This window comes from Arachis hypogaea, chromosome 13, assembly GCF_003086295.3.
Source record: "Arachis hypogaea cultivar Tifrunner chromosome 13, arahy.Tifrunner.gnm2.J5K5, whole genome shotgun sequence".
NCBI classification, from domain to species: domain Eukaryota; kingdom Viridiplantae; phylum Streptophyta; class Magnoliopsida; order Fabales; family Fabaceae; genus Arachis; species Arachis hypogaea.
Window position 1 is genome coordinate 145,298,548 of NC_092048.1, and position 26,419 is coordinate 145,324,966.

A 26,419-nucleotide genomic window follows, 5' to 3' on the forward strand; every position below is an offset into this window, starting at 1 on the left:
TTTTATATTTTCTTCTTTGAGTGAAATAGTAAAAATTAAACAGGGCTTGTGCTAAAGAATCTGCTGGATTGTAGCTTTACTTGGTCCAAGGCTTCGCTATTGACCAAGACAAAGCTCAAGCCCAAGCCCATTTACACTGCCATCTAAAACCCTAGCAGCTGCTGCAAAAAACGGCAAACCCTAGCAGCATACTCGCACTTATAAATAGTTGTGTGTGTTCTCTCACAAATCTCAGCCATCGGAGCCTCCCGAGTCCCGAATCAAAAATGGCGGTGCCGTTGCTTTCGAAGAAGATCGTGAAGAAGAGGGTCAAGAAGTTCAAGAGGCCCCAGAGCGACCGCAAGATCTCCGTTAAGGTATAAGCATTTTTCTCGCGCGCCTCAAATCTTGAAATTTGTTTAATTTGATTTGATTCATGAAAGGATATGATGATAGTATTTTGTCGCCCCAGTCTTAATTTGCACCTATACAAGGTGTAAGGTGGTGATTGACATTCTTATCTGATCCTTTTCTTAATTTGAATTTTTTTTTTAAATTATTATTTTTGTTTCAATATTGATGATTTGTTCTTGTCTTATGTAATTTATACTGCAAATGGGATGTGACGATAAACTTGTTGACACCCAGTCTTACCATCTATTTTGATGCATGGTGACCCTCTGACTATCTGATCCCATTTATAGTCTTTCACATTCTAAGATCTGAACTATTTGTGTTTTTTTTTTTTTTTTAATTTTGAACTTGTTTAAGCATGTTTTGTATATTGGGATTTGATGATAATTTATGACACCCAGTCTTACTTGCTCCTTTGGTGTGCTACCTGGTGAGAGATTAATTTCCTGATCCCTTTATCCATGTTTATAAATGGACCTCAGTGTCTTACATTTTTCAAGTCATTGTTTTTTTCATGTATCTGTGCTTTTATGTTTGAACTCACTGTAATGTCCCTTTTCATGAGAACAACAATGTTGATGAGATATGAGGATGCTTATCCACCTATTCTGTAATAGAATGATGATTCAAAACATGCACTACCATCTGATCTCATACAATTGATTCAAGTCTTTACTTTTGTGTTATTGTTTCTTTTGTTTTGTATCAGTGATTTGATATTGATGTGTTCATGCCCGTGGTATCTAATGTCCAGAGTCTATGCCTGTACCTGGATGTTTCGTTTTAAGGGCATATAGAAATTTTTACAGGCCTGCGACACAGCTGGCTTTTGTTAATAATAAGCCTTCTGTTACTATTTTCCTGTTTACATCTTGAATTCACTTAAATATGTAATTCATCCCTTTTGCAATAAAATCCTTTCCTAAAACAAAATAAATTGTTAGATTTTTCATTGATTAATGTTTCCTTTCTGCAATCAATGATGCAATTTTTCCCAAAATTATGATCTATCTGTGATTAATATCCAAATTATCACCATCTTTCGACTGAGATTGCAGTAAAGATGTTCTCCATTTCTGTTTTTCCGTGTAGTCAATAGATTGATATGTTGTGATTTGTTTACAATGTTTTTAAGATAGATTTTTCTTGTATTGTGTTAAACAGGAAAACTGGCGCAGACCCAAGGGTATTGATTCTCGTGTGAGGAGAAAGTTTAAGGGATGCACTTTGATGCCAAATATTGGTTACGGGTCTGACAAGAAGACCCGACACTATCTCCCTAATGGTTTCAAGAAATTTGTTGTTCACAATGTGAAGGACTTGGAACTGCTCATGATGCACAACAGGTTCGCCATTTAACAAACTTATTTTAGTGCGTTAACTGAATAATCTGAATGGATTTTTGAAATAAGGTATTCTATGATTTCAGGACCTACTGTGCAGAGATTGCACACAATGTATCAACAAGGAAGAGGAAGGATATAGTGGAGAGAGCTGCCCAGCTTGATGTGGTAGTGACAAACAAGACTGCCAGGCTACGTAGCCAGGAGGACGAGTAGACATTCAATTAATGTCTTTTATGTATTTGTGATCTTTAGGTTTTTGACCGGTATTTTTATTTGTTCAAAACAATTTGTAACATGGTATACAATTAAAGATGTTATTTCGCATTTTGTTTATCTTGCCATCTCAAATTGTTTCTTTTGTCGCCGGAAATCATATCCATTTTCCTCGGCTAATGAGGTGATTTATTCTATAATTAAGATGGAATGCTAAAGAAATTACTCACTTGTAATTAGTTAGGAATAAATGATAACTATTAAAATCAGTATGATTCTGTAGTTTTTATAAGACTACCATAGACTCGGTATGAATCAAATTACAGAGAAACCAAAGCGGATGATTATAGGACTACCATAGACTCGATCATTCCTGCTTTTTCGATATCTGATTAATTTTATTTAACAACTGCATGTTGATCATGTGAGAAAGACAACGTAAAAAATCCTGCGATCATTACTTGCTAGCTTCTTGGTGCACAAATGGAATATGCTAGCGGAAAGGTCATTTTGCAACTTAAAAGGACTCCCAAGTCCCAACACGAGTGTGCATGAGATCCTAACAAAAATGGACTGCATAGTAGTGTAACAATTAGGTAATTCCTCCTTTTTAAAGTGTATTCAACTCGGCGGAATGCTAAATTCCATTACAGCATCATGAACTCCTAGGTGCCATGTTTTGCTAAACACTGAACATGAACGTGCTCATCCTTGTTACTCCCAGATCTAAGGTTATCTTACTTGGACCATGGAAGCTGACCGTGTTTTGTTTAGACTGGAATAAATCAATAAGAATGAACAGTATGTGAAGACAATCAGTTATTAACACAAAATGCAGATGGTAGGATCACCCAGTAGTAAGGTAAAAAATGGTGTCGTTTTAAAATGAAATCCATCCTAGAGCATAGAGGTATAAGAACGACAGCAAAGTATAATCAACAATGGACGAAGACATGGAAGGTACTGGTTTGCCATAAAATTGCAATCCCCTGCTGTCCAAGAGATCTGTTATTGGCTTACTGAAACGGGTATCAAGACAGAAGTAAATGATGATTGAAATGCACAGTTGCACACAGCAAGACGGGGAGTTAAATTTCAGAAAAAGACTACAGGGATTTGCTGAGCTAGTAGATGAAGTTTGGCTATTAAGTTCATAATGTGCTAAAACATAAGTATCAAATAGAATCTTAAACGCCTTGGACAAATGTTGCATTAGCTAATTTAGACTTGAAGCCCTTCTTAAGTTTCAATATAGAGACGTCTCAATCTATAAGAAAACATTCTAACGAAGAGGAAGAGTGAAGGGGAGATCCCATAGTTGTACTTGTATAACATCATGGCAACTCAAAATCATCAATCATCATTAGAATACAATAAAAGAACAAGCAAGTACAAGAAGAAGCTCGATTTACCCCAATGGTATGAATCTGAAACTGACTAGACCCGATTCAACTATAAAAATTCCCAATAAACATTGAAACCATGAGCATCAACATGATCAGCATGTATTTACGCCGTCCTTGCAATCTTTAGTCAAATTATAGAATGTCTCCACGTGTGTCTTACCACGATAAAAGACTTCTGTATCGACTGCAGCTCTCATGTACCCATCAAACTCGACTGGTTTTCCGTTGTTGAGAAGTGTGGTTTCGTTGTACCACTCACTCGTAGTTCCCCACAGTTCCTTATAATCATCAAGCAAATGGACCTTGTAGTTGGGTCTCAACTTGTCGAAGTAATTGTAGAAAGGCTCATTGGTGGCAATATACAAATTCCTCTGAGGTTGGATCATTCCTTTCAGCTTCTCAACAAGAACATCCGGCGATGTGTCGTAATCTAAATGAGGCCACAGCTCCTTGTTCTGAGCTTTCTCCCCTCGAACCACATGGACTGCATCAAAATCCCAGTCCATCCTTCCACTAATCTCTGTAACAATATTCATCAACCTCTTGGACTTCCACAAAGCATGCCAGGGCCTCTGAATATACTTTGCAGCCTCGCCTTCGCAGACTCTATACCAGTAATTCTCCGGCTCCGGCGCATCAAACTGCCTCCAAATGATGGTGCTCTTGTCCTTCTTAAGCTGCATGGGAGTCACCTTGTGTGTCACCACCTTCCTAACAGGAACCTTGTTCCTCTTCAAATGGGTCTTATCCCACTTCTTCCAATCTCTCACGAACTCACCTTCCTCCACAATGGAAGCCACCTCCTTCAGATGCTCGAAATCGAAATAATACCGAAAATCCTTCCCTTCCTCATCCTTATGGCCAGGATTATATGTTGCAGCTAAGCAAACACTCAAATCCATCACAAAAGTCCTATTCAAAAACATAGCCTCACCCAATCCACACAAGAAACTCCACATATAATGGTTCATCCCTTTGCAATAATCCCCACCCCTTGAATAATACAGATACTTGCCATTCCTAAAGTTAATTGCGGATCCCAAAGTAGGAATAGTATCATTAATCTCATCATCACGGTTTGAAATTTTTGGCAAAGCCTTACCCTTACCGTTGGCACCACTGCGAGCACCTTCATTTCGCGGACGGAGCGCCGGGTTCCTCCGCGCATTGCTACCTGAATGCCATCGGCCGGCGTGCACCACCTTGTACTTACAATCGTCGGTGAGCTGGAGCTTGAACCGCCGGAAGTCACGGTACTTCCGCCACGACTTCTCCCTCTTGTTCCGGAACCGCCACGCGACGTCGCACTCGTCGGCTGTAGAGCCGTTCACCGGCGTCTGGTAATCAAAGAACGCGATCGACTTGAACGTCCTTAGGTTAAACCTCTCGACTGCAATCAAGACGCGAGGATCGGAGCAGTTTAGGGTTCCGGCGGCGGCTGCGTCGGCGCAGGGTCCGCGGACGACACCGACGGCGTCATCAGAGTCGGCAGGGGAGGCTAACGGCGGGGTTAAATTTGCGATCCGCTCCTCGGCCTTCTCGATGACGGCCTCCGTGACGGCAGGAGCGGCGGCCGATTGTGAAGGAAAGGGAAGCGGCGGATCCTGTGGCGAAGGGGAAATATCCTCGCCGGTTTTGATGATAGAAGTGTCGATGTGAAACGTGGCATTTTCTGATTGGGTGAAGAGAGTAGTGAGTGCTGGCGCTGATTGGAGCCATGGGTCTGGTGGCTGGTAGGTAATGGCAATGACGGTGAAGATTAGGACCGAGAAAACGAAGACAGAGAAACAGAGGTTGCTTATGAGCTTTATCATGTTCTGTGCTATTGGCTCCGCTGCCGTGGTGGCGGCGGCGGCGGAGCTGCTTGGGTGTGAGTGTGAGTCCTTCATTGTGTTTGTGAGATCTGAGTTCTGGTGCGGGGTGGGTTCAAAGAAGAGAAATCGATGCGGCAATGCGTAGTGTGGAAGGAAGGTGGTTCAGATGAGTAGGATCTGTTGAGCGTGATTACTCACTTAACTCTCTGATTACTCATTAATCTAATCTCTCTTTTTTATTACTACTTACTTTCTACTTACTCCTACTGGCATAGCAGCAGATACAGTTTGACTCTCTGAGGATCAAGATTCAAGAGTTCGATTCTGTGGTTGCCATATTCCTCTTCTTCGGTATGTCGGTCTTCGTTTGTAGCCAACGAATTTACAGTTGTGAGTATGTTGTCGCCGTCTCTTTTATTGTTTTCTCTAATCTAATTACTTCTCTTGGCCTACATCTTCTATCATATTCTTACAACCTAGCTACCATTATTGTTTTCTCTAAAACTCACACGTGTGAAATTACTAATTGAGAATAGTTAGATATAATATAATCAAACATGTAAAATTATTGTTTAACGATTCTCAACTAATAATTTCACATGTTTCCAACTTAAAAATATTCACATTTTTAGTGTCTCAATATAATGTGTGCTAATAATTTTATTTATTTATAGAGTTATTCGAATAGAAAGAATATATTCACTATGGTTTCTTAGACAACATATTCAATCAAAATTCGTTGCATTTTGCCAGAGCTATGCCCAAAGTGGTGTGCGTGGACTGAAGTAATTATGTGCTACTGGTCTCAATAGTTGGCACTTTGAAAACATTTTTTCCTAAATAAAATCACCCAAAAGGGATTGTAAGCTTGGAAGTAGCGTGATTCAAAGCACCTATATTTTATTTACTACACATATGAACATAGTTCAGTTGTTCACATCAACTATTATGGCATTTCAGGTCAGCGGAATGCATGGTTGTAATCATGATAACGGAAATTCTTGTATATGAAGTGAGCTAGCCAACGAGACAAGGCGAATGAGAGCACTGCAACCACAACCATTGAACTTCTTGTGAATGTAGACATGGTTCCCTGCTTCATTGCAGCAACAATCCCTATTGAAGCAACACATATGATCTGAAGCGCCACTTCAGCCACATTGAGGCTCTTATATGCACGGTTGCAGCTCCGGCAGTTCACCACATGCGACCAATACCTGTCAAAAAGCTGCTCCCTGGGTGGCGTTGGCGCAAGAACTCCACTGTATTTACCTCTCCAATCAACTTGCCCACCTGCATACTTGTTTAGCCACTTTCTAAAACCGACCACAAGTGCATCCGACTTTGTTGGCACGAAACAGGCTTTCGCCCAGTTCGCTGAACCAACTTCCATAAGTTTGTATTCCTGTCAAAACAATTTCATCACTTCTCAGAGGATGGTAACCAAAGGAAGAGTAGTAGCTATTCAGACACAAATCTGAATTACCTCAACATGAAGAAGATATAAATCTGAATCTAGAATAAGGTTTTGTCCAATATGAAAGAACCACCGCGGCACAATTTTGTCCATCCACAGTCCAAAGTTTCGTGGGAAGCACCATATCAGTCTGCTTTTACCAGGACTAACCGGGATGCAAACAAAGATTAAGGAAAATTTCTTCTGTTTTGATGACTTCTGCATTAATCAAATTCAACACACATTATACAACCTCATAAAAAACACTGTTGGTATGTTTGCACCAAAAACTCACATTTCTCAATAATTTACCTGATTTTCACCGGATGGCGCAGGTTGATCGTGGCTATATGCATAAAATACGCATGGCGGCATGAATTTGCTTTTGCTCCAACCCTGCTCTGCTAAAAAACCGTTGACATCTAACTTTTCAATTGCCAATTCTAGTGGCCTGCCTCCTTCTCTATCAACTTTCTCTGCAGAGTCAGTTAAGCCCTCTACACATGTGAGTGTCATGTATAAAAGCAAATATAAATTGAACTGAATTTAAAAGATTTATCTTATATGCCTTTTGGTTTCTGAGTACGCATTATTCCATAATGTGCGTACGGAACATGTGCAGGGTCCATAAGGTTCTCGATCAGCACCTCATAGCTGAAATCAATATTCATTTGTTAGAAAGCTGTGCTAAGTGGAGAAAAAGTCTTCATGGCTTGAAAGAAATCTCTTGGATACTGGAAATATGATACATACCCATAAGGAATATCTCTGTTTCCCATCAAGCTAGTGTATGAGGGATCATCAATCTCTGGTATGTATGGGGGTTTCTTTCTTTCAAGAATATCTTTATATTGAGGATCAGAATTTGGCCAAAACCACAACATACCATTCTGCACAGTACTTGGGTATGCGGCTACACATGCTTTTTTGAAGGTATGAAACTGCCACATTACCACAACTTAATGATTGTTTTATAGAGCATATCAGACAATGAAAGGAAAACAAGACAAAAATTAATAGAACACTGATTATGAATGTTACTAATAAGAATTGTTATTACCGGAGGAGCATCAGGGGGTGCCTGAGGAATGAGCTTACAGTCCCCAGAGCCATTAAAACACCAACCATGGTAGACACACTGCAATCTGCCCCATTGATCGATCCTTCCCTCAGACAAAGGTGCCAATCTGTGAGGGCATGCATCATCAAACACCTTCCATGCACTCTCATTCCTATCCCACCACACAACCACATCAATCCCCAACACTTTCTTCCCGTGGGGTGCCCTCTTGTCAAGGTCACATATTGGCATCACTGGATACCACTGAGAGTACCAATCAAACTTCTCTCCCTTTGGTTCAACTTCCGTCTCAGCCTCAGGTGTGTTGCTGGATTCTGTCAATGGAGATGGTGACAAGGCAGTGAAAAGCTTGGATTTTGATTTGTTTCCATGAACTATAGAGAGTAATGGTGAATTGGTTAGTTGAGTAGTAGTATTAGTAGTAGTAGTGCTGAAGAACATGGATTTCCTAAGTGGTGGGGTTGTTGGTTCATGCGGTGTTGGGATGTGAAGAAATGAAGGAGCAGAGAAAGATATCATAGTTTCCATAGTTCCCTTTTGGTTCAATGAATCAAAAGGAACTAGAAGTACAAGAGAGGAACACAAATGCAAGAAACCCAGCACTTCAACTCATCAGAAGATGTTGAAGAAAAACCAGTGGCTCAAGTTTGTCAATTTTATAGTGATCATTCCGTTTTTGGTATTTATGTGACGAAAAGAAACCTGAGCCTCAAAAATGTGCAAGGACAAAATGCTTTTTCAACACACTATCTCTATGTGTGGATAAAACTACCCATACTCGACACTTTTTTAGTAGAAACTAGTGTAAAACTAGTGGACATAATCTATTTTATTGTATTTATATAATTTATTTATAAAAAGATTAATATATATTATTAATTGTTGAGAGAAATTGTTATTGAAATATTAGAAAGATAAAAGCAATAAATTTATAATCTTTGAAAAATTAATTTTATTCATAAAATCTTTTAAAAATAAACTTAAAGAATAATCTATTTTTCAGGATCAATTTAATTATTAATTCTATAATTTATAAAAATGTAATGTATATTTTATCCGCAAAGAAAATGGCACAATCAATTTTTTTAAAAGAAGTATAGGGAGCCAATGAAATATCTATACAACGTGTACAATAGAGGTATAGTGATGTTCGATTCAGTAGGATATTAGATGTTTATTATCCTTGGTATTCAAATAGTTATTCTGGATAGTATGGATGTATTGTGTTTAAAAAATTAGTAATATTTTACTCTGGATGTTTATTTTTTAATTCATATTGGGTCAAATAAATAGTTCATTATACACACTGTATAAATACTCCATTGTCTTTCTAACGAATTTATTTTTTTATTGTTGAATCGTTACTTATAATATTTTAAATTTGCAACGGTTAATATCTTCACTGGGAAAAAAATAAAAGTGATTATATATCAATGTGTCTTAACAGCTGTGTCATTTATATTTGAAAGCTATAGTTATATATACATAGAAAGTAAGCATACAAAAGTTGAAATAAAATCTTGTAGGATAAACAAATTTAAAGTTAAATATTTTTCATATGAAATTAGTAGATTTTAAAAAGCTAAGAATGACATATTAAAATAGAGACGATGTAGTTTAGATATTGTAAAGATGAAATTAGACATTTTTAAATACTTTTCGATAAATTACATTATTTGTTTAGTAAAATTATTTAAATTGTCATGAGAAATGATGATTTTAAATTCATGTTTGTTGATGATTCGTAAAACTGTCGTATAAGGTTGGCCATAATTAAAAATTGGTTAATTACTTAAGAAGTAAATCTACATAATTTAAAGATTATTCTTGACTTTTATTAATTGTCATATCATAAAAAAACATTAAAAAAAAATTGTCTCCGATAAAATTTAAAAAATAGTTTAATATTGGGTGGAGTTAGTGTCATCCTAAAAATAAAAATCATGTTGCCAATGCTGTAATGAGTAATCTAATTCCGTTCCATAGTTCAGCAGAATAATTAATATCTCTAATGAACATAACGTGACAATCTTGCTTGAAATACAACTCATAATTTAAAAATCCAGAAAATTTAATAGTAACTAAAAATTTTGAAGTGTGCTTGCTATAGCATAAGTGTATTAGTTCTTCCTTAAAGTAAGATAAATCATAATTCAAATATGTTTTCACTTCGTTTTTATTCAAAAATAGTATGATAATCATTCATTTGCTCAACATCAACGGTTGGAGCTAACTTCTTTTATAAGATGTAAATAGCGTAAACAATTGCTTCAATTGAATCATTAAAATTAATAGTAAAATTCTAAAAGTATAGCAACTACAATGCATCCATCATAAGATTCTCTCAATTTGCCATCACCAAAATCTAAAATCCATTTAACAATGCTTTAGCTCTTCATATTTTTATCTCTGATGCCAACCTTTAATCACATATTTTGAGTTAATTTCTTTATTTTATAATCATTTCATAAATAGAATAAATCAAGATATTATAAATTTCTTATGTAATTTCTTATATAATTACTGAAAGTACTTGTATAAAATCTTCATCGAAGACATCTGTCTTTACTTTGAGAAATTAATTATTAAACTGTCATAATATATTTTTTTTCAAATGTCAGTTTAATTTTACAGTGAGTGAGAGTAGATTTTTTAATTCCTTTTTTTTTTTTACTCTTTTATAAATGTACGAAATCAAACTCATGCAGAATCACAAGTAAGATTATTAATAATTGGACTTATTTGATAAAATTAAATATTGTATATACTAAATAAAATATTATAGATTATACAGTAGGCAAGCCATTGAAAAGTCCCTTGCTAGAATAATAGTTTTCTTCTTCTTCATCTTCAACAGAAATAATTTCTTCTCGCGTAATATCTTCATTCTTCAACATGCTTCTGTAATGGTTTTTACCATGCTTGATTATTACAATCTTCCATCCAAAATATGAGACAGAAATATTAAATATTTAAACTGAAACTCAAATTAGATAAAAAAAATTAATGATTAGGATAATCATCATTTTTCACGACAAATGATATGTCATATTTACAAAATAATAGATTGTATAAACTTCAATCGTTCACCTATCTACTATTCATATGTTTAGATACCAAATATAATATAAAAAATAATAATTATTATCTCTTTAAATATTATTTTACTTAATTATTAAATTAAAAATTAACCTTTTCTTCAAATGTGAGCATTATGATATATATATATAAGAATTACTCTTACCCTTAAGGTAAATATTAGCATTAAATACCATTTATACCGCAGAAAAAAATATAATTTCAAAATCATCCATTCTTGTTAACATTAGCAAAGGCAATGTCTTAATTAGACCAAAAAAAAAAAATTGAAAGCAACAACAGTACCAAATATTATCTCGCTAAGATTATTGTAGAGAAAAAATTAAATTTAAAGAAAAGCAACAGCAAAGCTTTAATAATATACTTTCAGTTTCTTATGGGTGAATTCATTAATTCTTGTTTTGTAATAATAAAAATTATGGTTCTCAGCACAAGGAGCTACCTCTTTTTTTTATAGTTGTGAGAACTGGATCGGAATGACTGATTTGATCGAAAAATTGGTAAATTAATTATCTGACCGATTTGGTTAAAAGTTTAGACCGAATACGTAATTAAACCGTCAAGAACCGGACGGTTCGTCATAAATGGTCAAAATCGACAGGTTCGATGAAAATCCGTGAACTCACGTCCTCTTGCTGCATCCTAACAAGGCACGCCACCAGACTGTTTTGTTCCTTTACTACTTTATGTGCTAGGTATTATATAGAATAAATTACCAATTTTGTCCCCGAATTATTAGAACGCTAACAAAAATAACCTCTACTTTTAACGACAAAAATACATCTAAAATATTGAAAAATGCTACAAAAATACCCGATCATAAATAAAAATCTATTCCATTAACAGAGTTGACTGAGATGTCAAATGGATTCCGTTACACCCTTCTTCTGCTTCTCCTTCGTTCTCTCCCACTCTCTCCCTCCCCCAAATCTCCCAGAAAGAGCTTACGTCTTACCCTCTTCACTCTCAATCTAAATCCATGGCTGTTGTCTTCTGATCATCTATATCTCACGTTTTCACACCCCACTCCCCGCTCCTTTATTCTTCTCCCATCTTCTCACTTTCACTTCTCCAACACACAGAACAGCTGCTCATCGACCCACGCCATTTTCTCTTTGTCTTCAGTGGCAAAACCTCGTTGTTGCCACTGCTGCTTGCTCGTCGCCCCTCTGTTGTCGTCAAAAGTGGATCTCACAGTCTCTTCCCTCTCGTAGTAGATCTCTCGATCTTTCCTCTCAAGATTCGCCATCTCCTTTGCTGCTTGCTCGCCACCCCTCCATCGCTGCCAGAAATCTGTCTTGTAGCGCCTTACTCTCCTCTCTCATAATAAGCCAGCAATGGACAGTCCCTCTCTCTCTAGGGCGGTGAGGAGCTCTCTCTCCAGCTTCTCTCTTTGTGATTCTATTTTTAATAGATTATTAAGAAAAGCATAACGAAAAATGTGAAATTGGTGATTATGGATGATTATTACTGATTATGGCTGATCATTGTTGTAGCTGAGATGAAGAAGATGAGGCGTAAGGTCTATTCCATTAATAGAGTTGACTGAGCTGTCAAATGGATTCTGTTACACCCTTCTTCTGCTTCTCCTTCGTTCTCCCCCACTCTCTCCCTCCCCCAAATCTCCCAAAAAGAGCTTACGCCTTACCCTCTTCACTCTCACTCTAAATCCATGGCAGTTGCCTTCTGATCATCTCTGTCTCACGTTTTCACACCCCACTCCCCGCTCCTTTATTCTTCTCCCATCTTCTCACTTTCACTTCTCCAACACACAGAACAGCTGCTCATCGACCCACGCCATTTTCTCTTTGTCTTCAGTGGCAGAACCTCGTTGTTGCCACTGCTGCTTGCTCGTCGCCCCTCCGTTGTCGTAAGAAGTGGATCTCACAGTCTCTTCCCTCTCGTAGTAGATCTCTCGATCTTTCCTCTCAAGATTCGCCATCTCCGTTGCTGCTTGCTCGCCACCCCTCCATCGCTGCCAGAAATCTGTCTTGTAGCGCCTTACTCTCCTCTCTCGCAATAAGCCAGCAATGGACAGTCCCTCTCTCTCCAAGGCGGTGAGGAGCTCTCTCTCCAGCTTATCTCTTTGTGATTCTTTTCTCTTTGAATTCTATTTTTAATAGATTATTAAGAAAATCATAACGAAAAATGTGAAATTGGTGATTATGGATGATTATTACTGATTATGGCTGATCATTGTTGTAGCTGAGATGAAGAGGATGAGGCGTAAGGTCTATTCTAAAAGGTTTGGAGGAGGGAGGGAGTCACTGAGATGTTGCTTATTGTTGTTGTAGTTGCTTTGGGGAGTGAGGGAGGACGGGAGGAGAGGGCAGCATCATTGCAGGCGCCGTCGTTGAAGAGAGAGAGAGAGAGAGAGAACCAGAACAATAAGGAGAGAGAAAGAGAGAGACGACAATAGAGAAGATTCGAAGAAGGAGAAGTGGATGAGTAAGATGACACTGGCAAAGAGCAAGATCATTGTCGTACTTGAGGGAGAGAAATTGTGGAAGAAGAGGCGACATCGTATTTGAGGAGAGAAATAATGAGGAAGATGTTGTTGCAAGAGCTTCAGCTAAGAAGATGATGTTTTTGCCGTCGTTGCAATTTCGGAGTGACTGAGATATGTTGTTGTTGTTGCAGCTTGCAGCAACATCTGGGAGTTTTGGGGGAGGGAAGGAGTGAATGAGATGCTGTTTATTATTGTTGTTGTAGTTGCTTTGGGGAGGGAGGGAGTGAGGGAGAATGAAGGAGAAGGAGAAGAAAGGGTGTAACGAAATCCATTTGACAGCTCAACCAATTCTGTTAACAAAATATTTTTTATTCACGGTCGGGTATTTTTGTAGCGTTTATTGAGTCAAGTAGTAGGTTTTCGAGAATTTCGACTTAGGACTAATTAGTGGGGACATATAAGCATCACTATTAAATTTCACATGATAAATTGATAGAGAGACATAACGTGTCCACCGACCACGGTTTACTATTGTGGAAGACCAAATTAGTACTTTATTTTTTTCAAGACCTAATTAATCTGAAGTTGAAAACTTCAAGGACCTAATTGTTACTTTACTCAATTTTTTACTATTTTTTATTTTTTATTTACGTAGAATCAGTTTTATCAGTTCAACCAGTAATTTATCGATTAAACCAATAAACCAATAAACAAGTCATTTGATCGGTTCGATCACTAGTTCGATCTTGACAACTATACTTTTTTTCCTAGTAAGCTTATTATCTTCATGCTACTCTTCTTCATCACCATGCATATCTTTCTTACCATTTCTAAACTTTGCACGTAAATATTTTCTTTGTCTAATCACTGAAAAAAATCACACATCATTAATTAGTATAATTGTATCTCGAATCCTGAATAAATTGTAATATAAAAACTTGCAAAAGCAGTAGAGTGTGTTAAGCAATAATTTTGATTTTTAATGTTAATGAATATATTTATACTTTATCATATATTCAATTATTGGTGTTTCATTGTAAAGACAAAGAGATGACTGTAGTAACTGAGTTAGATAGGCTAGAAGAAAGGAGCATCTAATATGAAAAAGAAAATCATCACAAATACTATGCAAAAAGCCTTAGTGAAAGAATACATGCAGTCATATTCACATATTATACCATTAATCTCATCCATTAAAACAGATTCACCCAAATTATCCAAATAGAAACAATTATAGTTTAGCTAATCATTCTACAGATTATATTATTTGTTGAACAAATATAACACATTTCAATGAAACCAAGTACTTTTAAAAAAACTAAGCTAAAAGATCAATTGGTTCCACCAAAATCATATAGTGATTCTCAATTCAAAAACAGGTTTTCAATAAAAAGTCGGTTTTATAGTCATTTTGAGCCCAAAAATCTACACAGTGAATTAATAAGAACAACCCGCTATTGGATTCTTAAAAAACTAAATATATATGCATTGCAAGAAATTTAACATAAAAATGACCAGACAATTAACATAAACAGATACAAAAAACATCGAAAACAATGATATATTGTACCAAATTGTATTTTAAAATACAACGAAACTACCATTAAACGTAACATAAATAATTTGTAGACAAAACAACTACACCAACATGAACTACTGACGAACTACATTAATGAGGTTCAAAACAAATCTCATCCATTTGATTCATTTTTGTATTTTAATATATATTCGATTTGTAGACAAAACAATAGTTCAATTCATCCTAATTTAACTGATAGTATGAACTTGTATCATTCATTATCTTCGGAAACGAAATACTTGTTTAAATCTGATTACACAACTTGATTGATTACAAACAAATTTGATCTAAATTTTCAAATCAGATTAAAAAGCATTGATCATAAACGAAGAGAACACAGAAAACGAAAAAAAAACACAGAAAATACAAAAAAAAAGAGAACGTAGAAAACGTTAAAAAAATTGAAAAAGAAAACAAAATTCGCTAGAAAAGCGCATGGAGCTAAATTAAATTATAACAACTTGCTTGGTTAAATGACTTGGATTTTTTTTTTTTTTTGGTTTCCCACGGTATCCCCTGACCCGGCAGGTCAAGGACTAATCCGTCGCGGTACTGAGCTCCATTTAAGGGTTTGCCGCTGGCCAATGGGTTGCTGCATGCACAAGGCGGGATTCGAACCCCCGACACTTGCTTAAGCGGACTAGTGAGCTAACCACTAGACCAACCCAACTTGGTTAAATGACTTGGATTTAACCTTGGATGTAATGCGTTATTGATTTTTCTATGGGAGACGCAATTCTCTTAGACAAGAAAACAAGAAAAAAATACAAAAGATTCCCTTGAAGGAATTAAATTAAATGATAATCACCAAATAAATTGTTCCAGAGACTGCATTATTTAAAACCTTATTGCCTATCCTATGACGACGACCATCCTTGGTCACGCCATCGTAGATGATGTCCAGCAGTCCTTCCAGATGACGAATTGCCATAATTTCTTCCAAATGAAGGTGTGTTTTCCGGAGTAGTTCTAGAAATTCCTGATCGAGACATTCTTGTTGAAGATGTCATCCTCAACCCTGGGCTTACCTCTCTATAATACTGGTGAGCTTCACGAGGCATCCTTGATGACAGTGATAAGTTTGTTCTCCATCTAGCAGGACGGTTCGCCTGCCCAGCACGGGATGATGATATATTTCTGCCTCTCTGAGTTCTCTCTGGTTGATGTGCTAAAGGTAAATTGGATCTCCATCTAGCCGATTGACTTCTTTGTGTACCATTTGGTATCCTCTGCATTGTTCCAGACCTTCTATCATGTAATGGCATTCTATGTCTAGAACTCGACATCAAACTAGCCATCCTGTTAGCATCTTCAATAGAAGAAAATATTTCATACAAGAAAAAGGACATTAAATCAGCAAGATCCCCAGTCAACATTGTGTCTCTGTTATCAACATCAGATCTTGCATGAATTGAGCTAAACAGATCTTCTAAGTCCCTTTCCCGTTCCATCCTCGTCCAATCACTTTGTCGCGAGGGATCCACCTCAGATGGTCGGACGGATGGATGCTCAGACCTAGCATGCTTCCGGAGTTCTGCATATGTCCCTTGGAATTCACAAGTCTCAGAAGCGCAACTCCTTGGTTTAGAATTCATGTGCCTACGAGCAGGCTCCAAGACCATATATCCAAATATCTCTCCCCGGCAAAGAGGGCAGATGAGCTTTGCCTGCAATTGGCTCCCATATTCTGGGGAGTGTCTAGGCTCTAATTGAACGTCCCTACCGTTAGAGGTTGTGCTTGTGAGAGGGATTTCTTGCAGTATTGTTGACGAGAGATGAGAACCAAATGACTTGCAAAACTGGTCAAGGCAGTTGGAGTGCCGGTAACTGGTATTACACATATAAGGACGGCAACCCATCTCATGGGAAGAACATTTCAGAAGAACAGCGTTGTGTGGAGATTCCATGCAAATAGGACACCTAGCATCCTCCCATTCTTTCACGTCGTCAACCGATCCCACCAAATTCTTGGGTTTATGTAACTCATCGTTTCTGGAGTTGGAAGGGTAAGGATGCGACCTAGTGCAATCATTAGATTGGGACCGAGCTCTTCTAATTTTTGGCATTTTCGAAATTCAAGTTCTTGCTTATCAAAAAAAACCTGCCACATATCAAATCATCCAAACAAAAACCGGTGACGACCGATGAATTCTAATTGAAATATTGAATAATGCAAACAAGTTTAAAACATTCATAAGAAAAACCAAATAATTAATATTCTCTCCCACTTCATCCTCACACAGTTTTTGAGATAACAGGGGATTTAATTCTAAAATCTACCTGTGATTGTTAATTCTGAGATTTTGAAGATTGCATCAACCTATAGAAATTGGTTGAAATCTCAGAGGTTCAAGATAAAATTTAGTATGGCCTATATTGGTTTCAATATAAAGAGCCCTTTCATAATTACAAGTGTTATGCAACACATAAGACATACTACCATCATTTGATAGTATAAATGGAAATCAAAAGGAATAAAATTTCAAAACATTGATAGTTAATGCAAAAAGGAGCACTTTTTAATCACACCAAAAACAATAATCAACAAACAATTATTTGATGCACTAATAGCTAGAGTGATCTAACCACTTATCTAACATAGAAAACAAAACAAAAAAGGGGTGGCTGCAAGCCTGCAACAATATTGGACAACACTGGTCTATACTGAAAGTAACGGCCAGGGAATGAATATAAACATGCTATAGCAATCTGAAGCTGCTTCCTTATACAGGCTTTCGTTTCCAGAAGCTGACCAAAATATCTAAATATTGTGAATCGAATTTATATATCAATTGACTAGCTCGCCCAGCATAACAAGCAATGGCAGAATCAAAGGATCACGAATTCACGATGCTGAATTCAGAAAACCCTAAGAGTCTTAAAAAACAAGAACTACTTTCTCTAAGCATTCCGATTATACTTGGCCCTCTTTAACTTCTCATATTTAGCAAATTAGACGGTTTTTCTCGAGATATGTTCAACTATACAAAATTGATAGCAATTAACCACTAATCGGCACTTTTTCAAAGCGAATTTCGAGACCATAGCAAAACACTGCATAATAACGCGTTTGGAATGAAAAATTTGCGAGAAACAAGGGATGGAATTAGGGCTAACCTGGTTAGTGGAGTGCGAACAGATCAAAAGATTGAAGATCTATGCAACCCTATATATAAAGTGTTTGATTCGATTTGATGATTTACTGTTGAAAAATAAAAGGAAACACTTGTAAAAATTGCAATCCAGAACTTTCTAAATTCACGCCTTTTATTCCTCGTTTTCAGTACCCACTTCACTTCTTTCTTCTTTATTGGTTTTTCCTCTTACTTTTCGATTCTTCCTTAGGAGAAAAAAAAAATAAGGATTAATTTATTGCCAAAATAATTTTGAATTCGAAAATTAAAAATTAATTTATTACAGATTTTAACTTTATATAAATATATGTTATTAATTAATAGGTTATTGTAAGATAAGATTATAATCTTCAATACTTATTTAAATAGATAAATAAACTGATCTTCAATACTTTTTTTTAACTGATTTTTCCTTTTTTTGACTGATTCACTTTGGGCCATTATGGGCCTGAAATATGCTCCAGTTTTGGGCCCAAAAAATCAATAGAACAATACCCTATATTTTTAGAGTTTATCACAACCAAGACCCAAAACAAGAAAAAGAACAACTTTTTCACTACCTTTTCTCTCTTACTGGTTTCTTCCCTCTTTTTATTTTTATTTTTTTTAAATCCTGGCGTTCTGTTATTTCTACTAATTAGTAGGCCTATATCATACAAAGACACTTCGAGAGAGAACACACAAGATGATAATTGTCATGCGAAGCAAAATAATAAATTCTTTTTGTATTCCTATTATTGTGTATAAAATATGTTCAAATAACATTATTCTCGTCATAACTCTAATTTCATTTTTAAAAAGTTAATTCATTTTTTCGGTACAACTATTTTGGCACTGTGTACCTACAATTCACAAACTGTGGTAGAATAATTCTTTTTTAAATAAATAATAAATTCTTTTAGAATAAAGGACAAAGTAGAATAATTAAGTTTCAATGAAGAGATTAACATCATCCAAAGCAAAGAGGAATGCATGAATCAATCAATCGTTCTTACAATTCCTAAGTTTAAACACTTTTTACAAAATGTGAAATATTTTCAGTGATAAACCTCTATGTTTTTCACCTTGACTCTTTCATATACCGTGTTGAACAATAGCATTAAATATGTTAGGAAATAGGATGGAATTAACTATAACAAACCAGACATACACATAGTTCACCAACCAGAATATTTTTTCAAACTTAAACCGTGTTAACATGATGATAAAAGCAAAGAAAATAGAGAGAAAATTCAAAGGAGAAAACAATGTAATGGTTGATGGTTGATGGGGCGAAGCTAGACAATATTTCTCAGGGGTTAATATTTTTTTTAGTTTTTTATTTTAACAAAAAAAATTAAAAATAATTCTATATATAATTTTAATTAAAAATAACGACTAAAATTTAAAATTTATATTTTATAAGATAATTGAATATATTGTATATTAAAATAATTAAACACAAATATCTCAAAACTAATTTCAAATATTGTAAATATAAGTTGTTACATACTTGTTTTTAGAATTTTCAAGTACTATTCAATTCTTTTTTAGACGTTTCCTGCAAAATTATTAAAAAAATGTATTATGCTTCAACATTTATGTAAATAATTTAAATCACAACCATAACTGATGCTTCGAGTATTAAAGAGGTTGGTGTTGATGTAACAACATTAGAAACATTTTCACTCTTCTATCTAATCTTTTTGAAAAAAGTATCTATTATTTTTATCTTGCTCATGATTCAACTAAATTTCTACAATTAAAAATTTACATAGATAATAAGATAAAAATTATGCAACTTAACTAAACTCTATTTTATTTTTTGCAAATTAATAATATCACTGTCACAAACAATTAATAATGAAAAAAATAAAAACAATACAAGGATAACATTACCATTACATGATTATCATCTTCAATTTTTTTAAAAAACCTAAATTATTATTACAATATTATAAACTAGATAAATAAATATATAAATTATTCATAAAAATAAATAAAATAAATAACTTACAAATGAAAGAAAAATAAAAGATGATAATGGAAGACCAAAGACTACTTGCTATCTTCTAAGTTGTAATGATAATGAAAACATGGAGTGATGTTTTGTTTTCTAATTGAAAGAAGAGGGAAAAATGAAAAAAGTGATTTGTTGACTTTTTGTTATTATCTTTTTAGATTCTTCACTTTTAATATGGATTGGGATTCTTTTTTTTAACTAAGTATAAACCATTTTTTGAATGAAATTATGAACAGCATATATTTTCTAAAGGAGAGGCCTACTTTTTTTTTAGAGGAGTCACTCTTTAATTTTTTATTATTCTTATAAACAAAATTTTTTTTGGGGGCACTGCCTCCCCTACAACCTAAGAAGCTTCGCCCGTGTTGGTTGACAACTTGACATGGTGAGGTAAAACCACTCATATTTTTGTAGGATGACTGTGTTTATAACATGTAACAAAAAAAAATTTAAAGATTTATTTTGTACTTAAATTTTATTCGAATAATATAGATAAAATTTAAATATCTTAATATATTGTAGTAAAAATTTTATTCTTCGATTGTACGAACACTCTATATATATGTACATCGAAATCAATCTTTGTCGTCAACTTTTTTATCAATAGATTTCTGATCTATATTGAAAAACTTATTCACACCTCTTTGCACATCATAAGATTCTTCTCCAAAAATTATACTTATAGATATTTGTATATATAGAGGTAAAGGAATAAAATTCTTGTATCTCATTCCTTTACTTTTGTCATACATATATAGTATATAAAATTTGGTACCAATTTAAATTTGAATCTATTTTAAATTTAAATCTTATTTTATTTTAAATTTGAATCTTATTTTATCTTATTTCAAATTAAAATTTTATTAATCATATCATATCACAATTCAATTTAAAACATAATCGATTGAAATCTTATTTAAATTTAGAATTCAAATTTAAAATAGAATAACTAATTATTTTTAATTTTTATTTAATATTCTCAATCATCATACTATTATTATATTCTTGGTGCTAATAAAGAATATAATAATTGTTTACTTGAATTAATATAATTATTTATTTCATCAAATCAAAATAATAATTAAATAATTATATATCAAAGATTAGAATATTCGTTAATGTGTGACCCCATAGGTTCAATACTAAGCGAGTAGTAAATTAGTTATACTCAATTTACTATTTAAGGTTGGCGTCTAACAATACTTCTCAACGACCCGATAATATAAAATAATATATTTTTATTAAAAACTCAAGAAAAACAAAGTATAATTTGGTTCCTACCTCTTTCAATTCTTAGTTAACCCTTAAAAGATGATTTAATTGTCAAATTTTTAATTGTTCTCATTATTATAATAAACTGGCAATGACATAAGAAACTCATTTCTTCATTCATCCAATTTCCTTGGTTAAGGTTTTTTTTATCTCAATCATTATAGTATGTGTTTAGATTAGCGTTTATTAAACTGGAGTTTGAATGAAAGTCATTTTATATAATTGATATTGGGTAGAAGTGAATCTGTGCCAACATGATTTATATTTGACAATTTTGTACTAAAATTTATTTTGATAAAATGAATATGGTTTAGATAATATTAGTTAAAATCACTTTTAGATAAATAATTAATAATTACTAAAAAAATAATATTAAATTATAATGTTATTTTTTTAGTATATTTAATCTTTTTTATACTTCTTTTAGTATATTTTTTATACAGTACTTTTTATAATACTCTATTTTAATATGTTATAATTTTTTAATATTACAATAAAAATTAATATTTATTTATCAAATTAAAAATAACATATAAAATAATATATTTTAGTATTTTTTTATAAATACTCTCAATAATCTTATTTTGTTTACTATTTTAGATTCTAATTTTTTATTTAATTTATCATTTCTAATAGAAATAATAATACATATTATAATAAATTAGAATAATAAACGGTGAATAAAAATTACAATAATAAATTTTACAATGCATAATTTTTTTAGTATTCTTAATATTCTTTTATTTAGTATTATTTTAGACGGTAAAATTTTATTACTTATGATTCTATTGTTATGTATGATCAATTTTTATTTACTTTTTCGTTTTTAATAAGATCAATAATTCATATTATAACATAATTACAATAATAAATTTAAAAAGATATTTTTATAGTGTTTTTATAGAAATTTACTAAATACATTACAAAATAAAAAAAATCTTTTCTTATCGATCTAGTAGCAACCAAACAAACACTAATACTATCATGGTCTGAATACACGGCAAAACATGCCTCCAGTTCTAAGAACAGTGCTTATAAGAAGATTGAATATTTCTTTGTATTAATAATTTACGGGTGCAAAATAGACCCTTGATAAAATTTTACAATTTCCATCCTACATTATACATGAGTGAAAAAAGAATGGCTATGTGAATTAACATAAACAACATCAGAAAAATTTGTATACTAAAAACTTGTATACTTTTATACTTTTGTTACCTATTCACAACAGAAAAGAATAAATCAAATGGTAATTCTATTCACTCATGACATATGAATAACTGGTATCACTGATGTTCCTCTGATCAATGGGGAGAACTCTGATCTTGAATTATGCTCACTTCTTTGAGACATGTTCATATATTCAAATTGTGTTTCTGCTGATGTATCACCACACAAACTTGCAATAGAAGAAACACTAGGACTCAAACCGGAGGTGGTTCTTTGAGCTAACGGCGACTTCGTCCGGGCAGCGCTTCTTGGGGACAGGTTAACTTGCTCCAAAGCGCGAAACTGGAGTTCACTCGGGTAGTCCCTTACACAGCCGATTCGAGGTCCGGCTCCAGTTGTCCATTTGCAGGATAACTGCTTACCAAGTTGGTAGGATTTCATCCCTTTGTGTGAGTTGATTCTCTTCAGTATTGACTCTTCTGGAACTGTTTCTTCATCACTCTCACCATCCTTTTTGTCACTCACATTTTGCTTAGGAGTTTGGTGGTCTAGCTCTGGTGCCAATGGTTCTGTTTCTTGATCAGCTGTAGGAGACTCCGGTTCAAAACTCTCGATACTTTTCGTAACATTTCCTTCCTCGCTTTCTAGTCCTTCAATTCCCCTCTTTGGTATTTGAAGACTGGATAGTTCTCTTCCAAGAATCTGGAATTGCCTTGAGCGAGGTGTTGTCAATGCAGAAGCTAGCTTGGTTTCCATCAAATTTGGATGCTTTTCGATTGAGTCTTGGACGATGCTCTCTTCGGTCTCCAAGCCACTGATGTTCTCAGTGAAGTCCTCTTCGGACGAGTGGCTTCTGAGATGTCCCATGCTTCTTACTGAAAATAATTCATCAGCCTCACCAACTGGAACCATCTGCACATACAAAAGCAATTTCATTCAGAATATGTTTGTTTTTTCCAGCTTCTTGAAAACAGATCTTTACTATCACAAACTGGTAATCACTGCTTTGTTTCAAATTTTGATACCTTGACATCAGAGAGGTTCACATTGTTCTCTTGCAAGAATAAAATAAACTCCTGAAAGTTCTCTTCCGTCGGACGATAGTGACCACTATGAGGCCAAACTGCCTGTTGAAAACAAACAATATTCGTTAGCCATCGAAGACATCCGAAAAACTTAGCAAAAATAACAAAACTTTGAAACTTTCTGCAAGATTCGTACCTTCAAGACGCCGTGTTCGACAACCAGACGGCCAGCAGAAGATGTAGCTCCTCCAGCCAAGAAGCTAGAATGTTGAAATGAACCTTTCTTTTTCTTGCCAACATACAGTGACTTAGATGTGCTAAGGACAAAAATCCACTTGGCATGTGCATCCGATTCGGTCGTGTCAAGGAGCTCTCCTGATTGTTTGTAGAAGAACTTTCCATCTTCTACAACAACTTCATAAGCCAACCTTTCCATCTGGAAGAAACAGCAATGAAAAATAATGAATCATCATGAAAATCAATGGTGACTCAAGTAAATATATCTACTAAGGTTAATGTTCTTACCGGACCAAGATATTTGATACACTGAGTTTGAAGTTTAGTACGCGGGCACTTCTCGAGATTTACTTCTCTTCCTTCTCCAATGTCAAGCCTGCAATTTCAAATCAGAAGCTTAATCTCAAACTCCATTGTCTAAAATTAGCCAAAAATTGTAACAAAAGAAACTATTTTACAAAGAATATTACCAGTAGAAGAAGGGTTCTCTGCCTTGGCACTGAAGCCATTTATCATAATAGAAGTGCAAATTGTGTCCATAGCGATGGCGCGGGTCAATCTGTTTTACCAAACAAAAATTGGTCAGTAACATAATAACCAAATTGGCTGAAGATAAAGTACTAGTACAGTAGTTGAACTAACCGCTTCAAGCCAGTGTTGTAGAGCAAGCTTTTGAGCTTTATCATCTTTTGATAAACCTTTTCCAACCTGTAATGACAAAGAGATGTTTAATTTAGTTTCTTAAGGCCTTAATGTTGGAACTTATAAGATTAACTAAAATAAATCAAACTCTTAAGGCATAATAATGTTAACAATACCTTGGCAGCTCTGGTTCTAGCTCTAGACCAACGCGAAATGGCAGTTTCATGTTTCTCAATGTCAAAGAAAGATATCGAGCTGCGCTTGAGTTCGGCGAAATCTAAAAGCTTCCACCTATTCAAAAGATCAAACAAAAACATGTTAGAAACAGATTGAGTTTTGACAAGAACAAAAGAGGCTCTCAAGCCAACAAATTAGTACCAGCTTTGTTCAACAAGAATTGCGCAATCCGCAAGCTTTCTTCTAGTGCGAAAGCTCTTGTAAACTTTCTGTAATTTAAGTGCAGCCATGTGTTTAGGATTGTGTGGATTCAAAAGTGCTGATTGGATTGTTTCTGCTTCACATTCTAGCCTAGGAGATTCATCATCTGTGTCTTTAATCTTTTTGCTAATCTTTGAGACAAATGATTCATTCTCTTTATCAAACTCAATAGCATTGTCTGAGATCACACTACTGATATCTTTTCGCTTGAAGCTTACAGATTTCTCTACTGTCATCTTCCCTGAACCTTGGGACTTAAGGATGGTTGGTTCTGAATCTCTGTTGTTGAAACTCACTGATCTTACTAGAGTCTTGATTTGGTCATTGCCAAAGTCAATGGATTTTACAACCATAGAATCTAATCCGTCTTCGACATCATTGTACTTGGCAAATGGACATGAGAAGGAAAAAGATATCCCCATAAGACAACAAAACCAATCTGTGGTCCTGAAATCCACAAAAGAATCAATATTAATATTAACCATACAAGATGCTGCATTTTTCATGTGTCAAAATTTATGGAATGCAAATTCAGTCATATAGCAAGACACATTCTATTTATTAGCATTTTTCAAACTGATAGAAAAGGAACTCATATTCTGCTGCTATAAAACAGACAGAAATGTTCACGGATCCGCAAACCCCAAAATCAAAAGCTTCCATTTTTAACCAAACCCAATATTTTCTTTCAAAAAAAATCCAGCCTTTATATCAATGAAATGAAAACAAGGAAACCCCATTTGGCCATTTCATTCCAAATACACCAACCAACCACCAAACCTTCCGATTCAAGAAAACAAGATAGAATCAGAGACTAAAGCAGCTAAGGAAGCCCATGGATCTCAAAAGAAAAACAAGGAGCAAGAAAGATTCTACAATGAAGAACAAGAGAGAGAATTGATGAGGTGCGTTGGAGTACCTTAAAGATTCTGTGGCACAGAAAAACGAAGAATGGAGGTAAAGAATCTGAAAGTGTATTATAAGGTAAGAAATGAAAAAAAGCGTTGAAAGGTGAGATAAGATTCCTAAGGAATAATGGTAACTGCTGTTAGCTTTGAGTTGCAAATGAAGATGAGATGGTATCGTCGGCTACACACTCAATTTGAGATATATATACTATGCTGGGAGCAAGAAAATGAAGAGAGAGAGAGAGAAAGAGAGAGTGAAAAGGTTGAGAGAGAGAGAGAGTGAGACAGAGTTTCAAACCACGTGGAACCAACAACTTAGACTCACACATACACATATCAGTTTTTTTTTTTCTCTTTATTTTACTTTTATTAATTTCAGTTTATTAATAACGATAACAAAAATTCAATGACTCTCACTCGGTTTCGTTCTGTTACAACTTGGAAAAAAATGCTTTCTATTTTTCGCAATAAATAATTATAAGTATGGTTTTTTAGTATAAATATATTCTTATATGCGTTTTCTCAGTTTAATTTTTTAAAATATATAATAAAAATATATATATATAATAAATAATAATTAAAAAAATAAAAAAATCTATAAAATATTTTTTTATTAACATCTTAGTATCTTACAATAGGATTTATTGACGTAGATATAGACGGTATAAAGTAATTATTTTTATCAACGCAATATTATATAATTTGATGCACATTTAAAACAGTTTTATTGAATCAAAATTGAATTCTTATTGTAT

At 34.3% G+C, this 26,419-nt stretch overlaps 5 protein-coding genes and 5 non-coding genes across 10 annotated transcripts; 6 read left to right on the forward strand and 4 right to left on the reverse strand.

Annotated features, from left to right (window-relative positions):
- The first annotated feature begins 48 nt into the window (after window positions 1-48).
- On the forward strand, window positions 49-2,072 carry LOC112792690 (large ribosomal subunit protein eL32z). Its single transcript, XM_025836014.2, has 3 exons — window positions 49-356; window positions 1,558-1,739; window positions 1,823-2,072. The coding sequence occupies exons 1-3, from the start codon at window positions 267-269 to the stop codon at window positions 1,950-1,952; spliced, it is 402 nt and encodes a 133-aa protein (XP_025691799.1). The 5' UTR covers window positions 49-266; the 3' UTR covers window positions 1,953-2,072.
- LOC112793590 (small nucleolar RNA U31b) lies at window positions 422-507 on the forward strand. The gene has a single exon (XR_003198288.1). It is a non-coding gene; the product is annotated as a small nucleolar RNA U31b (small nucleolar RNA).
- Window positions 598-674, forward strand: LOC112793593 (small nucleolar RNA U31b). The gene has a single exon (XR_003198292.1). It is a non-coding gene; the product is annotated as a small nucleolar RNA U31b (small nucleolar RNA).
- LOC112793592 (small nucleolar RNA U31b) lies at window positions 767-846 on the forward strand. The gene has a single exon (XR_003198291.1). It is a non-coding gene; the product is annotated as a small nucleolar RNA U31b (small nucleolar RNA).
- On the forward strand, window positions 972-1,048 carry LOC112793549 (small nucleolar RNA Z195/SNORD33/SNORD32 family). The gene has a single exon (XR_003198240.1). It is a non-coding gene; the product is annotated as a small nucleolar RNA Z195/SNORD33/SNORD32 family (small nucleolar RNA).
- LOC112793550 (small nucleolar RNA Z196/R39/R59 family) lies at window positions 1,365-1,450 on the forward strand. Its single transcript, XR_003198241.1, has one exon. It is a non-coding gene; the product is annotated as a small nucleolar RNA Z196/R39/R59 family (small nucleolar RNA).
- Window positions 2,073-3,251: 1,179 nt separating the features above from the next.
- On the reverse strand, window positions 3,252-6,052 carry LOC112792689 (uncharacterized). The gene has a single exon (XM_025836013.3). It carries the CDS (start codon window positions 5,245-5,247, stop codon window positions 3,451-3,453), a length of 1,797 nt encoding a protein of 598 aa, XP_025691798.1. The 5' UTR covers window positions 5,248-6,052; the 3' UTR covers window positions 3,252-3,450.
- On the reverse strand, window positions 6,053-8,521 carry LOC112792691 (protochlorophyllide-dependent translocon component 52, chloroplastic). The gene is made up of 6 exons (XM_025836015.3): window positions 7,689-8,521; window positions 7,382-7,569; window positions 7,197-7,282; window positions 6,941-7,104; window positions 6,659-6,847; window positions 6,053-6,577 (listed from the first exon to the last, which is right to left on the reverse strand). Exons 1-6 carry the CDS (start codon window positions 8,235-8,237, stop codon window positions 6,134-6,136), a joined length of 1,620 nt encoding a protein of 539 aa, XP_025691800.1. The 5' UTR covers window positions 8,238-8,521; the 3' UTR covers window positions 6,053-6,133.
- A 7,080-nt stretch (window positions 8,522-15,601) lies between these two features.
- Window positions 15,602-18,307, reverse strand: LOC112792692 (uncharacterized). Its single transcript, XM_025836017.3, has 2 exons — window positions 17,954-18,307; window positions 15,602-16,937 (listed from the first exon to the last, which is right to left on the reverse strand). Exon 2 carries the CDS (start codon window positions 16,900-16,902, stop codon window positions 15,694-15,696), a length of 1,209 nt encoding a protein of 402 aa, XP_025691802.1. The 5' UTR covers window positions 16,903-16,937; window positions 17,954-18,307; the 3' UTR covers window positions 15,602-15,693.
- Window positions 18,308-22,276: 3,969 nt separating this feature from the next.
- Window positions 22,277-25,965, reverse strand: LOC112792693 (IQ domain-containing protein IQM2). The gene is made up of 9 exons (XM_025836018.3): window positions 25,676-25,965; window positions 24,697-25,203; window positions 24,495-24,609; window positions 24,319-24,384; window positions 24,147-24,235; window positions 23,965-24,052; window positions 23,636-23,875; window positions 23,440-23,541; window positions 22,277-23,326 (listed from the first exon to the last, which is right to left on the reverse strand). The coding sequence occupies exons 2-9, from the start codon at window positions 25,176-25,178 to the stop codon at window positions 22,508-22,510; spliced, it is 2,001 nt and encodes a 666-aa protein (XP_025691803.1). The 5' UTR covers window positions 25,179-25,203; window positions 25,676-25,965; the 3' UTR covers window positions 22,277-22,507.
- Window positions 25,966-26,419: the final 454 nt, after the last annotated feature.